At 44.6% G+C, this 21,807-nt stretch overlaps 1 protein-coding gene across 1 annotated transcript in view; it reads left to right on the forward strand.

Moving 5' to 3' along the window:
- Positions 1 to 10,862: 10,862 nt before the first annotated feature.
- Positions 10,863 to 21,807, forward strand: part of rpap2 (RNA polymerase II associated protein 2) — a 48,076-nt gene continuing 37,131 nt past the window's right edge. The window contains exons 1-6 of the mRNA XM_055641409.1: positions 10,863 to 11,086; positions 14,221 to 14,335; positions 16,813 to 16,911; positions 19,014 to 19,079; positions 20,344 to 20,432; positions 20,932 to 20,964. Of these exons, the coding sequence (XP_055497384.1) occupies positions 10,878 to 11,086; positions 14,221 to 14,335; positions 16,813 to 16,911; positions 19,014 to 19,079; positions 20,344 to 20,432; positions 20,932 to 20,964 (611 nt within the window). The 5' untranslated portion in view covers positions 10,863 to 10,877. The remainder of the gene's footprint in view (positions 11,087 to 14,220; positions 14,336 to 16,812; positions 16,912 to 19,013; positions 19,080 to 20,343; positions 20,433 to 20,931; positions 20,965 to 21,807) is intronic.

Raw genomic sequence — 21,807 nt, forward strand, 5'->3', positions numbered from 1 at the left:
TTGCCTATTATGCCATCAAGAAGGAACTGCAGATGCTGGAAGATCGAAGGTACACAAAATTGCTGGAGAAACTCAGCGGTTGCAGCAGCATCTATGGAGCGAAGGAAATAGGCGACGTTTCGGGCCAAAACCCTTCTTCAGACTGATGTGGGGGGGGGGGGGGGAAGGAAGGAAAAATGGAGGAGGAGGAGCCCGAGGGCGGGGGGATGGGAGGAGACAGCTCGAGGGTTAAGGAAGGGGAGGAGACAGCAAGGGCTAGCAAAATTGGGAGAGTTCAACGTTAATGCCATCAGGACGCAAGCTACCCAGGCAGAATATGAGGTGCTGTTCCTCCAATTTCCGGTGTTGCTCACTCTGGCAATGGAGGAGACCCAGGACAGAGAGGTCAGATTGGGAATGGGAGGGGGAGTTGAGTCACCGGGAGTTCAGGTAGGTTATTGCGGACTGAGCGGAGGTGTTCGGCGAAACGATCGCCTAACCTCCGCTTAGTCTCCCCGATGTAGATCAGCTGACATCTAGAGCAGTGGATGCAGTAGATGAGGTTGGAGGAGATACAGGTGAACCTTTGTCGCACCTGGAACGACTGCTTGGGTCCTTGAATGGAGTCGAGGGGGGAGGGTAAGGGACAGGTGTTGCATTTCTTGCGGTTGCAACGGAAAGTGCCCGGGGAGGGGGTGGTACGGGAGGGAAGGGAAGAATTGACAAGGGAGTTGAGGAGGGAGCGGTCTTTGCGGAAGGCAGACATAGGGGGAGATGGGAAGATGTGGCAAGTGGTGGGGTCACGTTGGAGGTGGCGGAAATGGCGGAGGATTATGCGTTGTATTTGCCGGCTGGTGGGGTGAAAGGTCAGGACCAGGGGGACTCTGCCCTTGTTGCGAGTGCGGGGATGGGGAGAGAGAGCAGTGTTGCGTGGTATGGATGAGACCCTGGTGCGAGCCTCATCTATGGTAGCGGAGGAATTGAAGAATGAGGACATTTCCGATGCCCTGGTATGGAATGTCTCATACTGGGAACAGATGCGGCGTAGGCGGAGGAATTGGGAGTAGGGGATGGAGTCTTTACAGGAGGCAGGGTGGGAAGACGTGTAGTCCAGATAGCCATGTGAGTCAGTTGGTTTGTAGTGTATGTCGGTCAGAAGTCTGTCCCCTGCGATGGAGATCTATTATGCCTAACGCCTATTGAGACAATGACTAATGACTAATGCCTTAGAAATGTCTTGTCCTGGAAGTACCAACTGATAAGAAGTACCATTTAGAATGGAGATGAGGAAAACCCTTTTCACACACAGAGAGTTGTGTCTGTGGAATTCTCTGCCTCAGAGGGTGGTGGATGCTGGTTCTCTGGATGCTTTCAAGAAGGAGCTAGACAGCGCTCTTAAAGATAGCGGAGTCAAGGGATATGGGGAGAAGGCAGGAACGGGGTATCGATTGTGGATGATCAGCCATGATTACATTGAATTACGGTGCTGGCTCGAATGGCCGACTCCTATACCTATTGTCTATTGTCTATTACTATTATAAGATGCTTTTAAAATGTCTTGTCCTGGAAGTACCATCTGATAAGATGCCTTTGAACTTTGTACCATCTGATAAGAGCCTTTGAAATATCTTGTTCTGAAGGCTGATAAGAGACAAGCTCAGACTTGTCCTGGAGTAATGAATATTGGCTGCATCTTGTGACCATGACAAATACCTTTGGAATGTGTCCACATGGCATATACAGTATAAAAACAGCCTGTGAGTCTTTGATCAGAGAAGTGGTGGCTCGGGGAAGTCAAGTCTCTGTTGTTTACTTGACTGGTGAATCCCCGACACTTCTGCTGGCTGATGATTCAGTTGGATTACCTAACCCATTGTGCGTTGTCTGTTTTTAAGTAGGGAACTTTATCAAATGTACCAAAAACATTTTGACCACCTTATCTACCAGAGACTCGACCTTCAAGGAACCATGTTTTACAACACTCCCCAGAGCCCTACCATTCATTGTGTAGGTCCTGCCCATGTTATACTTCCCGAATTGCAACACCTCACATTTCCCGATGTTGGGTAAGTCCAGAACAAGGGGTCGCAGTTTAAGGATAAGGGGGAAATCTTTTAGGACCGAGATGAGGAAAACATTTTTCACACAAAGAGTGGTGAATCTCTGGAATTCTCTGCCACAGAAGGTAGTTGAGGCCAGTTCATTGGCTATATTTAAGAGGGAGTTAGATGTGGCCCTTGTGGCTAAAGGGATCAGGGGGTATGGAGAGAAGGCAGGTACACGATACTGAGTTGGATGATCAGCCATGATCATATTGAATGGCGGTGCAGGCTTGAAGGGCCGAATGGCCTACTCCTGCACCTATTTTCTATGTTTCTCTGTATTAAATTCCATCAACCATTCCTCAGCCCACCTGGCCAATCGATCAAGATCCTGCTGCGTGTTTTCACAACCATCTTCACTATCTACAAAATAGTGTATCATCAGCAAACTTGCTAATCATGCCATATATGTTCTCATCCAAATAATTGATGTAGATGACCAGTAGTAAACGGCCCAGCACCGAACCTTGAGGGACACCACTAGTCATTCACGAGCCTCCAGTTTGAGAAGCATCCTTCCACTGTCACCCTCTGCTTCCATTTAATTTTCCTAAGTAACACTTTGAAATATCCTAAGATGTTATTTCACATAGTACAAAGACTATCATTTAAATAACACTATTCATGACTTCAAATGTAAGATCCACATGAAAAATTTGGATGTGAAACATGAACTATGTAATTCCCTCTCATGATGCTGTCTGATCACCTGATCTCCTCTAGGATTTCTTTTTTTTGATGTAAACTCCAGCATCTGCAGTCTCTTGTGACTGCATGTATAGTGTAGATACTATAATGATGTAGGAAATGTAGCAACTTATTTTCAAAACAGCAAAGTACCAGAGACTGGATATTTTAGTGATATTGGCTGTTGGATAAATATTGACCAGCACACCAGGGATTACTCCTGTGCTCTTCAAAATAATGCATGAGATCTTTTATTTCACCATAGAGACCAAATATCTCATCTGAGAGTTGGCACCTACAATATTTTAGTGTTTCCCTGGTATTGCAGTGGAATATCAGCTGAATTATTTTATGCTGAAATCCTGTGGGAAGTGATTTGAATCCAATACTTTTTGACTCAATAGATGGAAGTGCCACTAACCCACAGCTTATGTTTCATTTTAAGAAATAATTACTTTTATAGAGTATCTTTCACTACCTTGTGGCATTCTAAATGCTTTACAGCCAATTACATATTTGTAACGTGGGAATCTTGGCTGCCAGTTTGAACACTGTAAATTTCTACAAATGGAAATGTGATTACGACAATCTATTGTCAGAAATATTTACGTGTTCTATTTTATTTTTTCGCTAAATGGCACATTTATTCGAGTCTACTCTTGATAGATGCCAAGTAACATTCAATGTCTACAGTCCTATGTAAAGTTTACTAATAGCCTTTTAGCAATTGTCTTCTTGTATTTTTAATTTTAACATCAAAGCTGTCACCACAGTAGTCACCACACCACATTGTAAAGAAAGAAGTACTTGATCTACAAAACAAAATGTTTCTTATTATCTCTACCCTCAGAGACGAATGTTGCTTACTAATGGATAAGTTAAATCAATGGCTAATGTAGAAACAAGGAACTGCAGATGCTGATTTACACAAAAGGACACAAAGTGCTGGATTCGAATTAGTCTGAAGAATGGTCCCGACCCACCCAAAATGTCATCTATCCATGTTCTCCAGAGATGCTGCCTGGCCCACTGAGTTACTCCAACACTTTGTGTCCTCAATTAAATAACAAGACTTGTTCTGGCATATGTCAGAATATATAAACTGGCAACTTCGCTGAAACCTAATAGATCTGTCATGCATAATCCTGAACTAGATTTGGAAACTGGCTGTAGGCTATAAAGCTGCTTACCTTCCAGCAGCCTTTGGAAATACTTAACAGCTGCTAGAGATCATTATTAAGTAATAAGAAATAAGCTCGGTAGTGTGATTACCTTTGTTCCTAACGTCATCTGATTTTCCAAAATGTTAAATTTCTGTACTTCTCACTTGTTCATAACATATAGGTATATAAAATATTAATTATTAATAAATGTTATTTGCAATTTGACCTCACATCATAATCCTTTTATTTCTAAGAAGATTATTGCTAATGTGAACATGGGTTTTATAAGAAACTTTATTTTAATGTGAACATTTGGTTTTGCTCCTATCTGAAACTTTTAAGGATTATAGACATAAGCTTAGATTGTTACTGATATCTATTATACATGTAACCTCTCTTGACACAATCGTATATACTTTTCCTTTGTGAGTGAATTATTTCCTAGAATCAATAAACAAGATTGCCCAAACATTTATATCTAAGAGTTAGCAATTATCAAAAACCATTTTTGACATTATTTACCTACCCCAATGTGGAATGGGTACATCAATCCAATTATTGTTTCAGCAATGATACTGACTTTGTCTGTCATACTAGTGACAGCTTTCTGATAAGATGATTGTAGGAGATCTTATTTCATGCAATCCATTAATAGGATTTCCAATAGAAGAATAACCAAACTAACGTCAGCATCTTCTTCCAGGCTATTATCAAGGCCTTGCTTACATTTAGTCGGCTGCTTTATGTGCCTGACACCACTCCCAAACAGACACTGTATTCCAAGTTCTGTCAGGGGAGAAGATTAACAGGCAAACAGAGGGAATGATGCAAAAGCCTCTTGAAACCTTGAAAAACATCCAACAATCACATAAACTCTGTGACTCGCGACAACTCATGATGAAGAAAGAGAATACAGTATGTTATTGAGCACATATAAGAACAATGGTACAATAGTAACATTTAAAAGACATTTGAACAGGTACGGATAGGGAAGGTTTAGAGGGATATGAGTCAAATTCGGGCAAATGGGACTAGCTTAGATGGGGCATCTTGGACGAGTTGTGCTGAAGAGCCTAGGTCAATACTGTATGACTTTACGACTCTATAACATCAAGTCCATGAACAGGAGCACACAGGAGCCTGGGTAAATGACAGAAGTAGTGCACCCTCTCACAAACTACTCATCCGGCCGATCGGGCACCTCGTACCCCATGTGTGGCAAAGTCCCACATTGTTCCCACATTGATCTCATCAGCGATTATCAAACCCACACAACTGATAAATTAAGTGTACAGAATTAAATAACAGCCGATACGTAACGGTCCGTTTACCATGTTCATTTTTCTCAGCTGCACCCATTAGTCTTCCTTCTCTTTGATAGTATCAAATGCAATTATGTCACCTGGACATCTCAGGTCTCCACTATTTTAGACATTATCTTTGTTCTCTGTATCACTCAGCCTTTCTACAACTTAAAATACGCTTCTTTTCACATTTTTCCAGCTCTGATAAGATTGTCGGCAGAAGTGTTAACGCTGATTCACTCTACAGTGGTGGCTGACCTATTGAAAACCCCCAGAACTTTTTGCTCTCATTTTAGATTTCCAGCATCTGCATTTTTTCTTTCTGTTTCAAAGATCTTAGACTGGGCCCAAAGAGTTTCAGTACTCAAAAGATTTGGCTCATAATTGTTTTGCAACCTCAGAACATTTTAAAGTGCTTTGCCGCAAAGGAAGTTGTTTTGATATATGTCTACTTGCAAAATAGGTAAACTAGCACATAATATACGGAGAAAGATGGCTCCACACACACTCATGTTGTGATCAAAAGCAGGAATGATTTATTTCCAAGTCAAAGGTCTGATTTACTGAGCATGTGCGAGAATGAGTACAGCTCATACGCATAAATTACATGGATATTGTCACATTCTTCCCTTTTGCCATTTTGGGATTACATTTCCAACGATCCAAAACAAAGCAAACCTAAACACTTTTCATAATATTACGCTAGTAATATGGTTTAACTTAACGGAATAAAATTGTTCTGTCTTATTTCACAATTTCAACCATAACCACTCAAAATAATGTTCACATGCTTTCTTCTCATAAGCATGTATGTACATCACAACAAAGCACATTCTTGACATACTCGACGTACATTTCTGGCGGTTTGACAACTTTTCCTTCCCTAGTCTTTGTGATGGTGTTTCTTTCATAAGTGTCTTTCTTTTCAGTGTGTACATTCTATGCATCACTTCTAGTTTCTTCTCTTGTGTCACTGTGTTTTTGTTTAGATTTCGCTGTGTTATGAGTTTCACGAGTTGCAACTTTTTCTGCTCATGCATGTTGTGTTGTTTTTTTCTGTGTCAGCTGAGGTTGCAAAGGTTTCTCTGTCTTCTCCGCGTCTGGTGGTTTCTCTGGAGTTATGTGTGGGGGTAGTTCTCCGGTCTTCTTCAGATCCACTCGATTACATCGGATTAGAAGTCCTGACTCTGTCTCGACTTTGTATGATCTCTCATCCAGTCGTTTCTGAACTGTTGCTCTCTGCCATCTGCCGTCTCCTAGTCTATAGGGTTTGAGTCTTACGACCTCACCTTCTTCCAGGATTGGCAGATCCTTGGCATGTTGGTTGTAGATTTCTGAACGTTTTCCTTGCAAATCCTTCATCTTTTTCCTCTCTTCTGTGAGTATCTCAGCACCACGTGGTTTGAGGAGGTTTGATGTAGTTGGAAGTGTAGTTCTTGTTCCCCTTCCATGTAGTCTTTGTGCAGGACTACTGTTCACTCCTTGCGCAGGGGTGTTGCGCAATTCCAGTATTGTCAAGTATACATCTGTCTTGGAGTGAGTGGTTTTCTTCAGTACTCGCTTAGCTGCCTTGACCGACGAATCCACCTTACCGTAGCTTGGCTATGTCTTGGAGAAATTGTGTAGTGGTCAAATTCCCATTTCCTGGCAAATTTGGCGAACTCCTCTGATGAGAACTGTGTCCCGTCGTCGCTTACCACAGTGCTGGGAATTCCGTATCTTGCAAAGTGGTTCTTGAGTTTCACAATGATTGTCCTGCTGCTCAGGTCGTACAGTCTATTTCCCAGAAATTAAATAGATAGGCAACTATGATTAAATATTGCTTTCCCTCAAGTTCGAACATATCGGTTCCCACTATCTCCCACGGGCGATCTGGGAGGTCATAGGGCATCAGAGTTTCTTTCTGATTCTGTTGTTCGTACGTCCTGCAGGCTTCACATTTTGAAATGAACTGCTTCACATCAGAGTTCATTCCGGACCAGAAAATGCATTCTCTAGCACGTCTGAGGGTTCCTTCCACTCCTAGATGAGAGGTGTGGTGTAACTCCTTCATATCTTTCCGTAGAGTGACAGGGATTACAACTCTCTCTCCACTGAATACTAGGCCGTCTTGCACCCTCAACTCGTCTCTGACATTGAAGTACGGTTGTGCTGCCTCTGGGACTTCTGCTTTGTGATCTGGCCACCCATTTTGGATTACTTTCTTAACTGTTTGTAGTGTTTTGTCTTCCCTGGTATGGGCTTGGATGCATTTGACCTTGTCCTCTCCCATGCTCAAGGACTCAACTACGTTGACATCAGTGCATCTGGTTGATCTTGTGGTGTCCGGGAGGTATGCTCGGGAGAGCATATCTGCTAGATGCATGACATTTCCCTTTACCCATTTGATCTCGATGTCATAGTGTAGCATCCTCATCATCATGCCCTGAAGACGTCTTGGTGCTCTGTGCAGAGGCCTTTTGACTATGACTTCCAATGGCTTATGGTCACTCTCAACGATCACTCTCTGTCCGTAGGTGTACTGATGAAAGCGCTCGAGGGCAAACACTATTGCTAGTGCCTCCTTCTCAATCTGAACATATCTCTGCTCGGTTGGCTTCAATGCGCGACTCACATAGGACAGTGGTTGTCCTTTTGCATAGACCTGGCTTGCTTGCATCACATTGTATGGTCAGCTGTTCTGGTGTGTAGTACGCCAGGATAGGTGTCGTTGTCAACAGCTCCTTAATCTTTAACATTGCCATGTCATGTTCTGATGACCATTCCCACTCTGCTTCCTTGTGGGTCAATCTCCTCAAAGGCTCGAATGTGACCAACAACATTGGCTGGAATCTTGCCTTGTAATCTTTGGATTTCTGTTGGATTGGTTGGGTTGGGCATCCAGGAACATTGTACTTCTTGTTGTTCGTCTTGTTCCGGAGAATGACTTTTGTCTTACCTTCCGCCAGCAGGTTGGATCCGTTGTACATCTTTAAGATGATTTTCTCTCATCTAATGTCCTCTTTGTTGGGTACAAGATTCTTGGGAAACACATTAACACTGGCACCCGAGTCAATCTGAAAATTGATGGCTTCTGTGCGGACCTGCATCTCAGCGAAAAGGCCTGAAGACGAATTGTTTCTAGTTGCATTGATCTCAATGCAACTCACAGACTCTGTGTCGGAAATGGACATTGTGTCAGATGTCTCTATGATCTTGTGCAGACCCCGTTTCTGCGTGCTCTCCTTCCTACGCTTGCAGCAGCAGGCGAAGTGGTTTTGTCGTTCGCATCTGTTGCAGTCCTACCCATACGTTGGGCGTTCCTCCTTCCTGCGCTTGTGTGTCCGCGCACAGAACTTGCACTTGACTAGTCCTTGATTCTTCCTCTGCGAAGGAAAATCAACCATCTTTTCCCTCGGTTTGAATCTTTCACCTTGTGTATTGTCGCTTTTACCTCCGAGGATCTACATATGTCCACAGTCCCCTGCAGTGTCAGATTCCTCTTCTGAAGGAGTGTCTTCCTCATTGACTGGCCTGCAATACCACTGACAATGCGACCTCAAATGAGGCTTTCTCTCAGGCAATCGCAGAAGTTGCATGTCTTAGCAAGCTCCTTTAGCTCTGCAACATACAATTCAATGCTTTCCTCAGATTTCTGGTCGCGTTTATTGAAAATGAATCTTTCATTCGTTTCATTCGTCTCTCCTATGATGATGGTAGACATCTGACTTTCACATCTGTCTCATCTGCTACCGTTTCGAACGTCAGGGTATTGAAGATTTGCAGTCCTTACGGTCCAACAATATGCAAGAATACTGCCTTTTGATTATTTTTCTCCTTCCTATCCAGTTCTGTTATCATTGCATAATTTGCATATGTGTGTTTAAACATTTTCCACTGTTCAACCTTGTTCTCTTGGGTGGGGAGCCACGTGGAAAGATGGACTGGTCTGCACCATTTTGAAATATCAGCGTATCCCCTTGCTCTTAATAGCTCATTTTATCTTTAAGCAGTCTCCCACAGCACGTCGTTTCAAACCTCGACTCCCACAGCACTGATTTACATGCAGCGTCTTATCTTTGTGTGCTCACTGACCTGCATACCATTCCTCTCATGCATGCAGCTATGCCGGTCGCTGAGCGTTGAAACACTGATTCCTGAAAGCTTTTCAAAGCACTTTTGCTAATCATCATAGCGTCTATTTGATTCACAAATCTAAACTTTCACCGCTGCCACCATGTTTTGATATGTGTCTACTTACAAAATAGGTAAGCTAGCACATAATATACGGAGAAAGATGGCTCCACACACACTCGTGTTGGGATCAAAAGCAGGAATGATTTATTTCCAAGTCAAAGGCCACTGACTGATTTACTGAGCATGTGCGAGAACAAGTTCATACGCATAAATTACATGGATATTGTCACCAAAGATACTAGCTCCTCTATAATCTTTGGTTGTCACAGAAGTACAATTTAACATGTAGCTTTTAAAAAATATATTTATTTTTATTAGAAGCAATTGTACAAAGAGAAAATAATCTACATAACAATTATACAATTTTCGTACTGCTTCAGTTTTAACATTTTATAAACTAATAACTAGATCGGAAAAAAAGAAAAGGAAAAAAGGGAAAGAAAGAAGAAGAGAAATAGAAAAGAAAGAATTTCAAGAAAAAAACACGAAAAAGAAAAAAGGAAAACCCAAGAGCTAATGAAGCGGAGATATATCCCACTGCCCTTCCATACGCCCGCTCACCCGACCCTAGCGTCGGTTTTGAGTTTGTGTTCAACCATTATGTTGTTGAAGAAATTCAATAAAAGGAGACCATATTTTGGAAAATTGATCTGGTTTGTCAGTCAAGACAATTTTTTTTCTAGATGTAGTGTCTCGGTCATGTCTGTGATCCACATCTTCACTGTGGGGACTGTTATCTTTTTCCAGAATTTATGTATATGTTTTTTCGCAGTTATTAAACCATAGTCAAGGAAGCGTCTTTGAGATATCGTTAGATTAGGGCAGCCCTCTGACATTCCTAATATTATTAGTTTTGAATCTGACTCCAATTGAGTTTTAAGTGTTTTAGAAATAATATTGAATATTTCCGTCCAGAAGTTTTGTATTTATATACAGGATACAAAAGAATGAGTTAGGATGGCTTCTTGAAAGTGACATTTATCACTAAGAGGGAGACAGTTGGGAAGATCTTGTTCAATTTGGTGTTTGAGTAGTATAACCTATGCAATACTTTTAATTGTATCAGGTAATGCCTTGCATTTAAAGAAACGTGTTGCTTCTATTAAAATTAAGAAATGCAACGTTTATTCTGTATTTAGCAACTCCCTTAAACAGCAACGTGGGAAATGAGCGAATGACGTAATTTCAACAGTGGGGGATAAACATCAAGCAAGACATCAGAGAACTCACGGCTCCTTTATGAAATTATTCAATTCAATACGAATAATTGTAATCAATTATATCGCACATTGCAGTAAATTAAAATGTCCACATAAGCAGAAGAAACTTTGCCTGCTACATTTTGTTTCTCTCGTTTATTATATTGTTTAGTGTACTATGTTTACATATTATGTTGTGCTGCTGCAAGTAAGAATGTCATTGTTCTATCAGGGGCATATGACAATAAAACACTTGACAATCGATTCATGCACACAGCGACTAAAGCGCAGGCGGATCGAGGGAAGCCGCTCCGCCGCCGTGGGGTTGCGCGCTTTGGGTCTGACAGCTGCCGTCGGTCAAAGGTCGGCGGAGCCAACATGGCGGAGGCCGGGCGGCGGAAGAGCTCGAGCCGCAGAGGGTTGAAGGGCGCGACACCGGCGAGCGCTGCGCTGAGCGGCGTGGAGGCGCAGAGAAGGCGAGTGCGCGCTCCCGCGGACTGCGCGCTCCCGCCCGGCAGCGGGGACGCGGAACCCCCGCCCCCCCCCCCCCCCCCCCCCCCCCCCCCCCGCGCGGTGCCACCCGTCCCCTTGGTGGAAGCTTGGGGAATATGGAGGAGGATTGAGAGTGGGTTTTGGAAAGGTGGATGGAGGAGGGGGGTGGAGGAGCAGGAGGGGGTGGTGGTGCAGGAGGGGGGGGTGGTGCAGGGAGGGGGGAGTGGTGCAGGAGGAGGGGGTGTGTGGAGGAGGGGGGGGGGAGGAGGGGGGTGGTGGTGCAGGAGGAGGGGGGGTGGTGCAGGAGGAGGGGGGGTGGTGCAGGGAGTGGTGGTGCAGGGTGGTGGAGGAGGGGGGGTGGTGCAGGAGGAGGGGGGGGTGGTGGTGCAGGAGGAGGAGGGTGGTGGTGCAGGAGGAGGGGGGGGGGTGGTGGTGCAGGAGGAGGAGGGGGGGGTGGGTGCAGGATGGAGGGGGGTGGTGGTGCAGGAGGAGGGGGGGGGTGGTGCAGGAGGGGGGGGGGGTGGTGCAGGAGGAGAGGGGGGGGTGGGTGGGGGGGGCAGGAGGAGGGGGGGGGTGGTGCAGCAGGAGGGGGGGGTGGTGCAGGAGGAGGGGGGTGGTGGTGAGGAGGAGGGGGTGGTGGGGGGGGTGGTGGTGGGCAGGAGGGGGGGGGGTGGTGTGCAGGAGGAGGGGGTGGTGTGGGAGGGGGGGGGGGGGTGGTGCAGGAGGGGGGGGGTGGGGTGCAGTGAGGAGGGGGGGGGGGTGGTGCAGGAGGAGGGGGGGGGTGGTGCAGGAGGAGGAGGGGGGGGGGTGCAGGAGGAGGAGGGGGGGGTGGTGCAGGAGGAGGAGGGGGGTGGTGCAGGAGGAGGGGGGGGGGGTGCAGGAGGGGGGGGGGTGGTGCAGGAGGAGGGGGGTGGTGGTGCAGGAGGAGGGGGGTGGTGGTGCAGGAGGAGGGGGGGGTGGTGGGTGGTGGAGGGGGGGGTGGTGCAGGAGGGAGGGGGGTGGTGGTGCAGGAGGAGGGGGGGGGGTGGGTGTGCAGGAGGAGGGGGGGGTGGTGGTGCAGGAGGAGGAGGGGGGGTGGTGCAGGAGGAGGAGGGGGGGGGTGGTGCAGGAGGAGGAGGGGGGTGGTGGTGCAGGAGGAGGGGGGGGGGTGGTGGTGCAGGAGGAGGGGGGGTGGTGGTGCAGGGGAGGGGGGGGGGTGGTGGTGCAGGAGGAGGGGGGTGGTGGTGCAGGAGGAGGGGGGGGGGTGGTGCAGGAGGAGGAGGGTGGTGGGTGGCAGGAGGAGGGGTGGTGGTGGGGGAGGGGGGGTGGTGGGGGGGGAGGGGGGTGGTGGTGGGGAGGAGGAGGGGGTGGTGGTGGTGCAGGAGGAGGGGGGGGGTGGTGCAGGAGGAGGGGGGTGGTGTGGTGCAGGAGGAGGGGGGGGGTGGTGGTGGTGGAGGGAGGAGGGGGGGTGGGTGGTGCAGGAGGAGGGGGGGGGGTGGGAGGAGGGGGGGGGGTGGTGGTGGAGGAGGAGGGGGGGTGGTGGGCAGGAGGAGGGGGGGGTGGTGGTGCAGGAGGAGGGGGGGGTGGTGGTGCAGCAGGAGGGGGGGGGGGGCAGGGGAGGGGGGGGTGCAGGAGGAGGGGGGGGGGTGGTGCAGGAGGAGGGGGGTGGTGGTGCAGGAGGAGGGGGGGGGGGTGCAGGAGGGGGGGGGTGGTGCAGGAGGGGGGTGGTGCAGGCAGGAGGGGGGGGGGTGGTGCAGGAGGAGGGGGGGGGGTGGGTGGTGCAGGAGGAGGGGGGGTGGTGGTGCAGGAGGAGGGGGGGGTGGTGGTGCAGGAGGGGGGGGGGGTGGTGGGTGCAGGAGGAGGGGGGGGTGGTGGTGCAGGAGGAGGGGGGGGTGGTGGGCAGGAGAGGAGGGGGGGGGTGGTGGTGCAGGAGGAGGGGGGTGGTGGTGCAGGAGGAGGGGGTGGTGCAGGAAGAGAAAGGGGTGGTGGACAAGGAGAGGATTGTGGTACAAGAGCAGATGGAGGGATGGTGCAGGAGAAGGGGGTGATAGTGCAGGTAGAAATCCTATTGGGTCTGAAATTGTTAGTAGCTCTTAAATTATTTAGGAGCTGTAGAGAGCAGATGGAAGTGGTGCCGGAGGGAGGGAGGGGTGGGAGCAGAGGAGAGAATGTACAGGAGGAGGTGGTTTGTGCAGGAGGAGGATGGGGGTTGGTGCAGGAGATGGAGGGATTGGTGCAGGATGATGGGTAGGCCATTTAAGACTAAGATGAAGAAAAATGCTTTCAGTCAGAGAGTTATGAATCTGGAATTCTCTGCCACAGAAGGCAGTGGAGGCCAATTTACTGGATGTATTCAAGAGAGAGTTAGATAGAGCTCTTAGGGCTAACAGCATCAAGGGATATGGGGAGAAAGCAGGAACCTCAGTACTGATTCTGGATGATCAGCCATGATCATATTGAATGGCGGTACTGACTCGAAGGGTCGAATGGCCAACTCCTGCACCTATTTTGTATGTTCCTGTGGTGGATGTGGAGCTGGTGGGGTAGATGGACAGAGGGAGAGAATTGGAGGGATGGGGGTGGGGGTGGTGGAATTAGGGATCGGGAAATGGAATGACAGCATTGAGTGGAACAAAGTTGCTTCTCCCACAACTGTATTCAGTCTAAAAAAAACAGTCCAATTAAAGAAAGCAGATAAAACAATAAAGTACAGCACAGGAACATGTCCTGGAGCACATCATGCCAATCTAAATAAATTCCTTCTGCCTGTATATGTTTCATATCCCTCCTTGCATGTCCACATGCCTATCCAAAAGCCTCTTAAATATCATTATTGTATTTGCAACCCACAGTGGGTTCCCGGCACTCATTGTGGGGGGAAAACATCTATTTTACCCTTACCTCAAAGCTATGCCCTCTAATCTGACATTTCTACCCTGGGAAAATGCTCCCTAACTATATACCCTATCTATGCCTCTCAATCTCAAAAGATGCAAATTAAACTAATCTGAGTGGCAAGATGTAAAAACTCTGGAATACTATTCTTGGAGCAAATAGTTCACATTGAAAATAAATGTTATCCTGAAATTCAACCCATCCTGATGTGATTTCCCCTTTTGTCTACTTGTATCACCTATAGAAAAGTTGCATTGCAGACCGCTCTACAGAAAAACCATGATTGTGAGACAAAAGCTCTTCACATTGTTGAACGTCTCCTTGAAATAAATGTAACGGAAGAATTTCTGTTGGATTGTGTAAGTGAGGCATTTTTTTTAATATTTAGGTGTAATTTAAATTTAGTGTAAACTAAAGTGAAGAGAAAACAATAATTTTATTGTCTTTAGTTTAGAGATACAGCGCGTAAACAGGCCCTTCGATACACCGGGTCTGTGCCGACCAGCGATCCCCGCACAATAACACTGTCCTACACACTCTAGGGGCAGTTTTTACATTTACCAAGCCAATTTAGCTACATAGCTGTACGTCTTTGGAGTGTGGGAGGAAAACGAAGATATCGGAGAAAACCCACACGGTCATAGGGAGAACGTACAAACTCCATACAGACTGCACCCATAGTCAGGATCGAACCCAGGTCTCCGGCGCTGTATGCGCTGTAAGGCAGCAACTCTACCTCTGCGCCACCTTAATTTCCTGGGTCGTATCTAGAACGTGTAGTTATAATTTCCTCAGTGTGTCTCAAAGCACTTCACAATTAGTGTAGTCACTGTTGTTGCTTGTTTTCTATTGTCATACTAAAGGCAATTAAATAAATAATATGAAGAAGCTGTTGGCTCCATTATGTAATTTAAAAAAAAAAGTGATATCTAGTTAGTCCCATTTATTACTCTTTCATAACCATTTAAATTCTTATTCTTGTTATTTACTTAATAGCAATTTATACGTTATCGTAGAGTAATGCAGCACAGAAACAAGTACTTTAGCCCAACCTGTCCATCCCAACCATAAAGTGTATCTAAGTTGTTTGCCCAGGTTAGGCCTATATCCCTCAAAATCTTTCCTATCCATGTCCCTGTCCAAATGTCATAGCATGGAAACAGATCTTTTGGCTCAACTTGCCTATGCTGACCAAGATGCCCCAATTACACTCATCCCACCATGTACCTGTCCAATTGTCTTTTAAATATTATAGAACCTGCCTCAACTACCTCCTCTGGCAGCTCGTTCCATATACCCACCAACTACGCGGTGAAAAAGTTGCCCCTTTTTACCTTAAGCCTATGTTCTCTGGTTCTTGATTCAGCTACTCTGTGTAAAAGACTCTGTGCACCTACATTATCTATTCTCATTAACTTATGCACTTCTATAAGATCACACCTCAACCTCCTGCGCTCCAAGGAATAAAGACATAGCCTGCCCAACCTCTCCCTTTAGCTCAGGCCCTCAAGTCCTAGCAACATACTCATAAATCTTCTCTGTACTCTTTTCAGCTTTACAACGTCTTTCCTGTAGCAAGATGATCAAAACCAAACATAATACTCCAAATCATGCGTCACCAACATCTTGTACAACTGTAACATAAAATATCTTTGAAATGTTATTGTACTTGCCTCAACCTCTTTCTGGAAGATCATTCTCTCGGGTCCCTTTCAAATGTTTCGCTTCTCACCTTGGACCTATGCCTTCTAGTTTTTGATTCCCATTCCCAGGGAATAGATTAATTTTATCTGTGCCCCACATGATTTGATCCAGTTCTATAAGGTCATCTACACTTGAAGGAACAGAGTCGTAGCCTGCCAAACCTCCTATAATTCAGGCCCTCAAACTTGGCAACATTCTTGTAAATCTTCTTTACATTCTTTCCAGCTGAATTACATATTTTCTATAGGAAAGTAACCAAAACTGTACACAATACTCCATGTGCAGCCACACCAACGTCTTATACTTAATGTCCTGCCTGATGAGGCCTAGCGTTGTAAACACTGCTTTCACCACCCTGACTAACTGTGAGGCCACTTTCAGGGTACAATGCACTTACACATTGTTTGTATAAGATAAAACACAAGTTCCTTTGTTCTACAACGCTCCCCAGAGCTCTACCACTCGCTGTGAAAGTCCTATCCTGGTTTGACTTCCCAAAATGCAACGTCTCACATTTATCAGAAGAGAAAACACCATTTGCGATTTCTCAGCCAATTTACCCAGTACATCACCATCCTCTAGTAATCACTAATAACTTTCTCCATTCTCTACAGTGCAACCTATTTTAATGTCATCTGTAAGCTAATGAACAATGCCTTTTACATTCTTATCCACATTGATATAGATGACAAAAACAACACTAGGCCCAGTACTGATCACTGAGGCACACCACTAGTTACGTGCCTCCAGTCTAATAAACAACTTTCCACTGGCAGTCTCTGTTTCCTACTATCAGGCCAATTAGATATGCATAGTGAGTCCAGCATGATTTGCCTCAGTACACTTTGCCATTTGTAGTTGTCTGCTGTGTATATTAGTTGAGAAATATTTAATGCTGTTAAAGTGATTTCACTTCAAAGGTACTTCATTGGTTGTGAAGGTGCTGATGTTCTGATTATCACTTAAGAAATATCATGATTTAATGTTGCCTTTAGAGTTTGGTACTTAAGTTTCCTAAGGAGTAAGTACCAACTGATACTTAATCTGTATTTTTTGTTATGTACGCAATGTTGTTTTTTAATATTTATAGATGTATTTGTCTTCATCTATTCTAATTTTTGTTCTAATTTAGATAACATTTATTACTGCTGCCCATTATCAGGATGTTGTGGAAGAACGTTCCATAATTAAGCAGTGCGGTTACCCTGTTTGTCAAAAGACACTGGAAATTGTAAGTCTGTTTAATTCCTTTGGAATTGATTCAGGAAATTGTTTATGTATTAGATAGTATATTTACGACAGAGGTCAATGTTTTTGAAAACTAGATAAAATTAGTATTTAGGTCCCCCTTGGTCATGGCTGACCATGGGTGATGCATCCCAGTTGTTGGCCGTTTGCTCCAAACCTCGGCTAGAGCAGCGTCGCTTGCGGCTGAAGAGACCAATGCGGGAATGACAGTCTTTGTGGCAAAGGTCACCTTTGTGTGTGGTCTCTGGTCTGTTGAAGTTGCTGCGCTCCTTTCTGCGTGCCCCCTTGTTTGCAGCTGCATTCATCAGTTTCTCTTCCCCCGTTTTGAGATGTTGGTTCAGGGTACCTCTCCACCTCGTGCAAGGCTCTCCCAGGACTCCACATCAATGTCGAGCGTTTTCCTATCTCTCTTGCAGACATCCTTGTAACGTAGCTGGGGACGGCAGATGGTTCTCCTCCCAGATCTCAGCTCTCCATGGAAGGTCTTTCGGAATATGGCCATCCTCCATGCGATGGACATGGCCCAGCTACCGCAGTCTGCACTGCCTGAGTAGAGCGTACATTACTGGGAAGGCCAGCGCGAGACAGGATCTCGGCGTTGGACACTCTGTCTTGCCAGGATATGCCCAGGATACGGCGGATGCTTTTAAGGTGGAAGGTGTTGAATCTTCTCTCCAGTCTGGCATATGTAGTCCATGTCTCACTGCCGTACAGCAGCGTGCTGTTGACACAGTCGTTGTAGACTGCTATCTTTGTCTTCATTGTCAGCTTTGGGTTGGTCCACACTTGAGTTGTGAGGCGAGCGAGAGTTGTAGCTGCCTTCCCGATCCTCTTGTCAATCTGTGTCCAAGGAGAGGTTGTCGGTGATGGTGGAACCAAAGTACGTGAACTGATGGATGGCATAGAGTTCGTAGTCGTCGATGGTGATGACAGGCAGTGGTGCCTCTGTATCCTGCCCCAGGACGTTCATCTTCTTCAGGCTGATGGTCAGCCCAAAGTCCTTGCAAGCCCGATAGAAGCGGTCCATCAGTGACTAGTTCCTGCTGGGTGGGGACACAACTGCTGCATCATCGGCAAGCAGCACGTCTCTGATGAGAGCTTCACGCACTTTTGTATTAGCTCTGAGGCGGGTGAGGTTAAAGAGCCTGCCATCTGATCTAGTATGCAGGTAGATCCCCTCTGTTGCGGTGCCAAAGGCATGTTTCAGGAGCAGAGCGAAGAAAATCCCAACGAGTGTGGGAGCGAGGACGCAGCCTCGTTTGACGCCACTGTGGATGTCGAAGGCTCCGAGAAGCTGCCATTGAACTGCACTGTCCTCTTGATGTGGAAGGATTCTATCATGCTCTGCAGTTTTGGTGGGCAGCCAATCTTTGTTTTGAGGGGAAGGGGAAAGATTTTATAGGAATCTGCAGGGAGCTTTTCACACAAAGGGTGGTGGGTGTATGGAACGAGCTGCCGGAGGAGGTAGTTGAAGTAGGGATTATTGCAACGTTTAAGGAGCAATTAGACAGGTACATGGATAGGACAGGTTTAGAGGGACATGGGGCAAACGGCAGGCAAGTGGTATCGGTGTAGATGGGACATGTTGGTCAGTGTGGGCAAGTTGGGCCAAAGGGCCTATTTCTACACTGCATGACTGAAGGATATAGGAATATTGCAGAAAAGTAGGAGAATCTCTACGAGTGGAGACGGGACTGCTATGGTATTAAGCTGTTGATGAAGCTATCTTGTTGATTAATGATATCACAGAGAAAGAGAAAACAACAGGGCATGTTAAAATAAAGCACTGGATGAACTCAGTGGGCCAGGCAGCATCTTGTGGAGGGAAAGGGCAGGTGATGTGTTGGGTTGGGACTCTTCTTCAGATTGATGCTGTGTGACCCACTGAATTTCTTCAGCACTGTGTTTTGCTGAAGATTCTAGCATCTGCAGTTCCTTGTGTCTCCAAGCACAAATCAGTCAACTTTATACATGGAGCTTATCATGAACTTGGACTCAATTATGAATCTAATTTGTGTTAATCAGCTGTCTTGTTAGTCCCTTGCCGGTTCTGACTTTGTTTAACATTTCTTTTTATAATTTTAGGTATCTAAGCAGCAGTACAAAATATCTACAAAAGCGAATCGAGTTTATGATATCACAGAAAGAAAGGCAAGAATATTTCCATCATTTTTAGTTGGTTTATTCAGTGTTGAAAGAAGATATATTGGCATATCCGGGGGTTCGACATGATTATTATGTTTGCATCTTACTCTGGATTCACCATTGTTTTCGAGCACATACATCAATATTTCTCACCAGGGTAATAATTGAAGCAACAATTCTAACAACTTGAGTGTAGCTTTAAAAGCTAAAGGTTAATAATTTTCCTCATTACATTTAGCTTAGTGACACCAAATGTAAAACATATTTCCACAAATGTCACACAAGAGTTGTCTAGTCATCAAATAAATCTTCTATGCAAATTGTGCAATTCAGAAAAAGTTAGGTAAAACACTATTATGGAATTTCAATTTGGCATTGGTAGTTCTGAAAGTCACTAATATTATTTTGATTTTTCATAGATTTTTGAATGCACAAATATTAACTTTTTATGATAGCTTTGGCAGCCAATAGTTTGCAGGATCTCAAGATGTTTTGGGGTCAGAGTTTGTCAATTATGCCTCTGTGCTAGGCACTATCCAGCATCTCACCAATTAACTGGAGAGTGTGTTTCTAATGAACTACCTTGAAATCCGCAATGGAAGATCGTTAGTTAGTGGAACATAATTTCTCTGTTTATAAAATTGGCCCAGTCGATAAAACGAATATCGTGATAATAATAATTTTGGCGAATCTTATTTTATTAATATAACAATGCCATAATTTTTTGTTCCTGTTCAATGTTGTTTTGAAAGACGTTTTGAAAGACGTCTACAGGACATTGGATCAAGCTGTCCCAGTCTCTCCAATTGCCTGATGTCTCCCTATGCCCCACTTACCTGTCCCAGATGTGCTGCTGCTCCATTTGCTGGAGTTCACCATTGGATCAGGATAATGCCTGGTGGTAACATAATGTAAGCTCCCTGGCTTGTGGCTGATTGTTTTGAATAATTTCAATCTGAAAAGACGAGTTGGCCATCTGTATACAAACAAATATTTTGGTTAGTGTGTCACTCCCATCAATTGCCTGTTTTTGCTCTGTGGCTATCACACAGTGCAAAATCCTGTTCACTCTTCGGCAAGGTAAAACTGAAGGAATTGCCAAAGGAATTGTATTACATTTCAAACATTAACTTTCATGAGGTGATAGGAAGGGAGAATATTAAAGGATGTGGAATTTAGGACTCTAGATATTTCAATTGCAGATAATGTGTTATCACTAAATGTATAATCTTATTAGAGTTTTTAACAACACATTTTTCTATATTTTCAGCATTTTTGCAGCAATTTTTGTTATAAAGCCTCCAAATATTTAGAAGCTCAGATTCCAAAAGACCCAATATGGTCACGTGTACAAGAAGGGTGAAGTATTTATTCTATATTTCTGATTTGTAGTTATATATAATTTTATTTTTTTACAGTTTTAGTTGCAGTGTAAAGGAAGTGTAATGACGGGTAAATAACTGAGCTAAAGTTAAGATATAAATTGTCTTTTTAAAAGGTTATTGTGAATGTAATATATGGTAGATATTCAATAAAAGTAAAGTGGGTGGTTGGGTGGTAATGTGAATTTTTGCCTTGGTCTGTTCCATTGCAATACAAAATGAAATCTGATTCTAAGAAAGTGAAGTGCTGGAGTAACCCAGCGGGTCTGTCAGCATCAGAGCACGCAGTTACTCCAGCACTTCGTGTTTAACGCAAGATTCCAGCATATGAAGTTCCTTGTGTCTGACTAAGAAAATTATGGTTTGGCCAATTACCACAGCTGTTTTTGAAGAGGCTCGTACATAGCTAAATTGGAAAAACCTGAGCAGGGAATATTTTTATTAATGCATGATAAATATTTTCTTTTGTATTGTAGACCTCCAGTGTGTCGATTATTAAAAGAGCAAAGGTATGTATTTTAAACTTTAGTGTAATTGTTTAGAATTTAGTATTAAGAATTGATCATTTCAAGATCATTAAATATCATATATCACAGCTTGTATGTGCAAATAATGGTCTGGATAGATTATTCATCAATCAATATTATTTAATCATTTATGGAGTTGCAATTGATGCATGTGCTGATAGCATTGGTAACTCAAATTATTTACCCTAATGTGGTTTTGTTCACCTGTGTTCTGATTTTTATGCCTTTTTATTGTCTGTCTTTGTAGATATACCTATTTAAGAGACCTGTTGATTTTTTAGTTTCATAATGTGTAAAAGAAAATACGAGCGAAAACAAACAATTTGGGTTATTTTTGGTGCCAATGGGAGAGATTTGGGATTTTTTTTTAAACTGCTGCTCTAAAACATTGGCCACGAGGTGGCGCATTTGCCTGTAAATGTAAGGTAATTGTCCACTTTCCATACTGTATTGTAAATGGCACAAACAAAATTGCATGGAGTTATAATTAGGACTGGTTGTATGCGATGTTTCAAATATAAATGGCCAAAAGATCCAACTTTGCAGCAAAAAACAAACAGTTCTTCTGTTTCCAGATCTCTTCTGCAAGTGGACAGACCTACGCTTCCCTGTCTAATTGGGAGTTTCTCCATTTTGTTAAAAGATGCTATTTTCTCAGAAATTAACTATCTAGAGATCAGTATCAGTAGATGTTCGGAAAGAGCCTTAAGAAAAAGTACAGGTTTTGAACCTTGTGCACCCTCGATTCAGAGATTATTGAGGAAGGACAGTAAATACAGTCCTTGAGATATCTGGCTTCTGAATAATGCCTGGAAAATAAGCTTT

The sequence above is a fragment of the Leucoraja erinacea genome, chromosome 10 (genome assembly GCF_028641065.1).
Source record: "Leucoraja erinacea ecotype New England chromosome 10, Leri_hhj_1, whole genome shotgun sequence".
In the NCBI taxonomy this organism is placed as follows: Eukaryota; Metazoa; Chordata; class Chondrichthyes; order Rajiformes; family Rajidae; genus Leucoraja; species Leucoraja erinaceus.